The sequence below is a fragment of the Arachis hypogaea genome, chromosome 20, assembly GCF_003086295.3.
Source record: "Arachis hypogaea cultivar Tifrunner chromosome 20, arahy.Tifrunner.gnm2.J5K5, whole genome shotgun sequence".
Lineage (NCBI taxonomy): Eukaryota > Viridiplantae > Streptophyta > Magnoliopsida > Fabales > Fabaceae > Arachis > Arachis hypogaea.
In genome coordinates, this window is record NC_092055.1 from 27,788,911 (window position 1) to 27,796,407 (window position 7,497).

General features: G+C 33.2%; 1 protein-coding gene across 1 annotated transcript; it reads left to right on the forward strand.

Annotated features, from left to right (window-relative positions):
• The first annotated feature begins 5,066 nt into the window (after positions 1-5,066).
• LOC112784867 (abscisic acid receptor PYL4) lies at positions 5,067-6,766 on the forward strand. The gene has a single exon (XM_025828202.3). The coding sequence runs from the start codon at positions 5,605-5,607 to the stop codon at positions 6,244-6,246; it is 642 nt and encodes a 213-aa protein (XP_025683987.1). The 5' UTR covers positions 5,067-5,604; the 3' UTR covers positions 6,247-6,766.
• Positions 6,767-7,497: the final 731 nt, after the last annotated feature.

A 7,497-nucleotide genomic window follows, 5' to 3' on the forward strand; every position in this document is an offset into this window, starting at 1 on the left:
CAATATTGCTAAAAAACAGGGCCCCGCATACGCATGGGTTACGCGTACGCGGGAGTATCATTTTTCCTACTCGCGTATGCGACCCTCTGTCTGTGTACGCGAGATCCCCTGGACAGAATAGATTGCTCGCGTTGCATGTACTTGCCCGCATATGTGCGCATATAAATTTTTACCTCTTGCGTACGTGGCACACTTCCGTGTACGCGGACATGTCTGGACAGAACCAAATGGTCACGTCGCGTGTGCACTTGCGTACGCGAGTCCCTCAAAATGCCAAAAAGCTGTTAAGTGTTTCAGAATTGCCTTTTGTACACCAAACTTTCGACGCGCATAACTTTTTCGTTAAAAATTATTTTTCATCTGTTCTTCAAACGGTGTAAACTTCACAGACTCAATTTTCAATCGAAACAAATTTGAAAAAGTTAGAGGGTCTGAAAGGCGAATTATGACCCATCGAAGTTTGGTCAAAAATTAGATTTTCATCAAAAACATAAACCTCTAGTTTTACCAATTACACAATTCACTATCACCATTTCAAAACTCTACACAGCACCAAAACAACTCAAACTATTATCTCAACATTCTCATTCATCCCATAACACACGATACACCATTTTCATCAATCCCAACCCAACAATCCATATACAAACAACATAATCCATCAATGCATCAACAAATCATAACTCATGTTCATCTTTCTCTCTACAACATCAATCATCAAAATCAGCATACTATCCACATCAACCATATCACCTAATATTCAACTCAATACATATTGCATTAATTAAAATCACTAAATTTGCACCAACACATAATTCATCTTATCCTGTCGTCTAACCTATATTTTCACGTAACATTATATGTTATCTATGAGAAACCAAAACCATACCTTAGCCGATTCCTCCCTAAGCCAAAGACACCTCAAATTGGCACAAAACTCAAGTCTCCAACGTTTCCAACCTCCAGGATTCCAACACCTAAAGCTCAATCAAGTTTCCAATCTCCTCAATCATGCTCCAATGTCACATATACACTACCTAATTCATTCCATTACATCCATACACACAAACTCAATGCTCAACCACAAATAATCAAGGAATTCACTAGGATTTGAGAATTTTTACCTTGATCGTGTCTCAATTGAACAAAAACCCGTTAATTTCTCAAGTTAATTTGACCCTAAACATCAAAATAACCAAGAATCTCAACACCCAAATTATTAAAATTTTGAAATTAGAGAAGAGAGAACTGAGATTGAGATTGAGACTTTCTTATCAAATTAGTTAGTGGTCTTTTTAGAGCTTGACGCGGTGATCGTATGGCTGCAAACGGTGCGGCAATCAGAGCTCGGAGTTGGAAGATATATAAGATTGAAGATTGAACGTAAATTTGAGTTAGGGTTCATAAACTTCTTTCTCTCTTCAGCGTTCCTTGCTGAATGAATGAGGAAGAAGGAGATTCATTAAGTGTAGGTGGCTTTGTTAGTTGGGCCTTGAGTCCAGTTTGGGCTCGATTCGATTCGTTTGGCCCAATTTTGGGCCAAAATCTTTAAAATTAGTGTCAAATTTTATATTTTAATTAATTCTACCTTATTAAGCTATAAAATTCAATTTTATAATTTCTTTGATTAATAATTAATTTATTAGCTAATTATTCACTAATTACGCAGGATTTACATTAGTATTACTAAAGGTATAAGATCATCCTAATTATATAGTGATTTAGTTTAGTCAAAGTAGATTAAAAAAAATTTTACTCAAAAATCTAACCAAAATACCTTATTAGCTTAAAAATATTTTAAAAGTATTATTAAATTTTATGATTATAGAAGATTGGTTCAATTTAAAATTAGGCAAATAAAGTATTATTCCTTCTGAGCATTTTTGTTTGCTGAAGTAGAAGATCTTATGTTATGTTTTGATATTTGATTTAGTAATTAAAAGTTAAAAACTTGCCTAATTTGCTTTCTATATGCATTTGCTAATATAATCGTAAGAATATAATTGGATCTTATAGAAAATTAATTCTATATAGCTTTTGGTGCACTTTGTCATGTCAATTTCTGTTTCTCACTCCAACCTTTCTTTTGTCTTGATTATTTGCTTCTAGAGTGCTTATTTTGATTATGATTTTGAATATTTTTACATATAAGTTTGCTTTCTATTCATTTAGCATGTATATACACTTCATACTAGAAATAAATAATTACCTAGAGTTTGATTTTAGTTTGTTAATTCAAAATATGGTATTTGGTCTTACCTTGAATAACTTAGTTCACCAACATGCGCCATGTTACTCAAGTGAACTAAATTTTTTGTCATCGTAAGTAATTTGAGTTTATCTTAATATTTTTGTAAATTGCATGCTCAAATAAAGAAGAAAAAAATTAGTTGCCATTGTTATTATAAGTCCATGTAGCTTCAATCCTTTTAATTTTTTTCCACTGTTTCTGATTTTTAAATGAAAATCTCTTAGAGCAATCCAGCAAGTTTGAAATTCTTTTCCTTTCTCATTATTTGATTAATTGATGATACCTTTGTGCTTTGGCATTTGGTAATGAATTTATATTTATCCAGATTTTATTCTTACACTATCTAACGCTTTGTGACTGATATTAGACACATGAGAGGTAGATTTACACTAAAGAAGGTGAATGCAGCAATCAATAACATGTCATCCTATGCTAAAGCAAATGCTCAACTCATTATAGCCCCAAAAAAGTAGGTTAACAATCAAATTCTTTTCAAATATAAATTGTAAAAAACATTCTTTAAATTCTTGACAATTTGTTCTATTTGTTCATGAAGTTGGCCGAAAATTTTTGGGAGAAAGTCCTGGTTAGTGAAGTGTCAATTTTCATTTTAATTTGTCATTTCTTAGTTCATTTATGACAAAAGAAAATGTTCTCATTCATCTTACAAAATTAAGGAAATTGGAGATATTACAACCATGGAAGGAGTTAAGGAAAACATTTCTTTCTTTAAGTTGAAATAAAAGGACCATCACTAAAGCTTGGGAACACTGGTTTTCTTGTCTATTCATCTCAAATTTGCTTCAATTCTTCTAAGAAAGGAAAAAAAAGGTGAATCCATGATTATTGATTTGTTTTCATTCTTATATTATAAATGTTCTGTTTTACTATTCAACAGTTCACTTCTGATAATAATTATGTCCTTCTTTAGATGTGGTGCAGTTCTTTGTATAAACATGTTGCTGCTAATTTGTCTTTAATTTTGTGTTTGTGTATTGCTTTGCTTTGTTTTGCAATACACTACACATTTCAATGCCAAGGATGTCAAGAATTTTTTGTATTCAATCAACAATGCGAGTATAGTGAAGCAGAAATTTAAGATAAAATATTTCGTATTATATTTGACATAATTCTATTTTGTGTATAGTGTTTGTGAAGCTCCAAAGTGTCTTAATTTTTCTATTAATTTATTTGATTATTTTGAGATTAACATAAGAATGTTAGAAAGAATTATGTAGAATGTGGTTCCATTGGAAGGGAAAAAGCAATGCCATGTAACATCACTTTGATTTTTCTATTTCTGTTCTTCCTTCTTTGCACTTTTTATTTATTGTGGTTATGCTTATTGTAATTTTTAATTTTTAATTTTATTTTTTTATATTTTTTTCTTCTTTTCTTTTTTTTATGATTTAAATTTCTACTTTAAGACTAACAAAATTATCTTTTGTTGTTTAATATATTTATTAATTAATCTTGATGTTTATTATACTTTTGTCATAAAAATTGTATGAAGGGAATGAGGTTACACTTTAAAGAGAATTAAAAAGTAGATTTTCTAAAATGAGTAACAAAAAACATGATCTTTTTTTGATAAAGACTTTCTGTCTAACAATTATATGTTAAAACATGTATTACTGAAAAATCATGTTATATTTATTATTTTATTTATAGCTTATGGCTTTTAATTTTTGATACCATGTATGAATTATAAAATTATGTTTTATTTAATGTTTTGTTTATGGTTTATGACTTTTAATTATTATAAAATTAAAAAAAAATTATTGGTTTAATGTGGTCAAAATAGCAATTTTAATTGTTATTTTGAACAAGTAAAAATTATTATTTTAATAAATAAAAATAGTATAAAATTATCATTTTAATTAAGTGTACGGTTGTTCGTGTATCGAATGGGTCGGATGTGCTAAATGCCCAGAGATAATAGAAAAATTGGGTTCGATTCACCTTCGTGCGTCTGGATTTCCAAGACCAGTGTGTAGAGGAGAAGGTCGGAGTTCGAGGTCTTCCCGGGTTGGCGATGTGGAGTGAAGTGGGGGGATGCCACCTATAAAGGGACTCCGACGCTCTAGTCAGTGTCCATACACAGGCTGCAATTAGGGTCAAGGTTAGGTGACGTACCTTTGGAGAGAAGTAGGGTCATTTCCTTATGTAGTCTACATTAGGGCGGGTCCCACAGGAGCAGGCTCACCTTCAAAGAAGCTTCCTCCCCAACTGTCAGATACCTCGCGAGAGGAGAGGTGACATCCGGGTCGCCTCCCGATTCGGGTCATGTTGTCCCATCGGGTCGGCCGGTACGTCAGATTCGAACAATGAACCAACTGGGCTGGCCGGAACATTAAATAAAAATAATAATCAAAATTATCATTTCAATTAAATAAAAATAACTATAAAAATTGCAGTTTTAAAATAAATAAAAATAGTCTTCGTAACTAGTAAAAACAGCCGTTTTATCTGTTATTTTCAATAATAAAAAATTAATATTTTATCAGATAAAAAATAATAGTTCTGATTACTATTTTTAGTATAAAAAAATATTTTTAAAAATATTTTTTTTAATTTCTAAATTTTTTAAGTATCGATTTAATCGTTAACACTTGGAATTAGTATTTCCGAATATAATTGTCACATATATACGTAGCGTAGTTTGAGTAGCTAGAAAAAATATTATAAACTATATAAATGATTAAAATCTAGAATAAAATTTCCCTAGTCATATCTCGCCACATAATATAAGTTTGGTAAGCATTCTACAAAATTTCCTACTTATTAAATAATTTCCAAATAATAATATAGAATGGATGGAATGAGGCAAATTGCATAAAGTTTGATGAGAAAATATATATTTAAAAGAAAAAAAAGGAAAAGGGTGGTTACAGCAGGTTACTATTGTGCATTGAAAAAACCGAGTCCAAATACAGAATAGAGAAATAGAGTACGGGCAAGTTGAGGATCCACTTGCAAGTTGCAACTGCAATGCAACCCCCCTGTGCTTAGCGTAAGCATCTCATGACATGCACTTCAATTCCCTTTCTTATGCAACCAAATCAAATTTCCTTTCAAATAACAACCACCTTCTAACCTCCCCTCTTTCTATCTACTCATCAATAAAAACCACTCCTCCAATGCAAACACAAAACTAATGCAACTTGCACTTCAAAAATACTCTCTCTAATTAATTTCCCATCCTTGCCGTCTCCAACACCCTCATATATATCCTATCACCATTCCAACACAATCTGAAAAACATTCACAACAAAAACAGACATAGTATATACATATATCATTTACATATCAAAATTAAACATTTAAAAACCGGAAAAAAAATAAAAGAGAAAATGCCTTCTTCTCTTCAACTAGATCGATTCAACTTCACCGCAACCACAACCGCAACCGCAATTATTGCTAACGGTTTAAACTGTCCTAGGCAGCCGTTAGCGGCGGTTCCACTTCCGTTATCCAGCGGCTCTGATGTCGCCTTGCATCACCACGCGCACCGGGTTGGTTCCAACCAGTGTTGTTCCGTGATGACGCAGGCGATAGAGGCGCCGGTGTCTACGGTGTGGGAGGTAGTACGGCGCTTCGACAACCCGCAGGGGTACAAGAACTTCGTGAAGAGCTGCCACGTCATCGGAGGCGAGACTCCGATGCGTGTGGGCACAGTGAGGGAGGTGCGCGTGGTGTCGGGGTTGCCGGCGGTATCAAGCACGGAGAGGCTGGAGATACTGGACGACGAGCGCCACGTCATCAGTTTCAGTGTGGTGGGTGGGGACCACCGGTTGAGGAACTACCGGTCGGTGACAACGCTACACGCCGTGGAGGGCGGCAAGGGGACGGTGGTGGTGGAGTCGTATGTGGTGGACGTGCCGCCGGGGAACACGAAGGAAGAGACTTGCGTGTTCGTCGACACCATCGTTCGTTGCAACTTGCATTCTCTCGCTCAGATCACAGAGAATCGTACTTCTGAAAAACAACGATGATGATATCAAACTTCTTTTTTTTTTTTAACCCTCCATGCCTTAACTCTCTCTCTCTCTCTCTCTCTCTCTCTCTCTCTCTCTCTCTCTCTCTCTCTCTCTCTCTCTCTCTCTCTCTCTAATTTCTTATTTTCTTTAGTATCAAGAAAACGTGTATTACGGGCATTACCTTCTTCAACTATCAACCTTACAAAAAGATAACTGAAAGGAAGTTTTTAACACGGGTTTGGATCAAGTCATGGTTTTAAATTGCAGTGCGTAACACCGATCCGCAAACTACGGATTCTGATTTTAATGACAATTGTTATATATGTTTTGCCTTTTTATTTTGGATATCTCATCAGCGAAATCGCAACTGCAATTTAAGATCATGGATCTCTGAGATAGGAGACATGCCTGTACTGGGAATTATTAATGGGATATTTTTTTTTTCTTTCTGGATGGAGATGGTTGAAGGTGATCATGATGTAGATGCATATATATGTACATATGGTTATGGAGTTCAATTATCTGGTTTCTTCTACATTTGTTTTTGCCATTCTTCCATTACTGTGGTCCAATCCCAATGTTTTAGTAGTTGGTTTAATTTTCCTAATATGCTTTTTGGATTTTGCATTAACATAGAATATTTGTGCATTCGAACTACCTTTTTTATTAATGGTTAATATAGCATATATAGTTAGTCTTGGTGTAAGAATTTGTGGAAGCTAAGAGTAACCTATGTCCTATGTGATATCATAGTTAGCGAGCTATCATTTTTGCGAATTTTTATTAATTTTATCTGTTTTATATCCAACTCATGATTAAATAATTAAGATTAAAAAAAAGTTATATTCTAACCATGATTTTGTATTATTCACATGCACATTTCTATGTGAGTTTTAACTCGCATGAAACCTCAAATAATCATTATTTCGGGTAATTAAGGAATCTGAATTGAAATACAAATCAATGATTTAAATAACTATATATGAAGCAAGTAATTATATATTATTGTTTCGAAGTTAATTAAGACTATGAGATATGTTTTTTTTTTTTTTTTTTGTATGTAGACACCGATATTTCGGCTTTATAAAAAGAAAAAGATAAATTGTCATGCATTCTTACAACAAATTGATATATGATATGATATATATGTTCTTATCTTTTATTAAACCACTTTTTCACCATAGCACATAACAAATAATAAAAAAAATCTCGTGACTCACAAATTCAGCCTAATAAAATAGATAAATTCAGTTATTATTTTAGTCT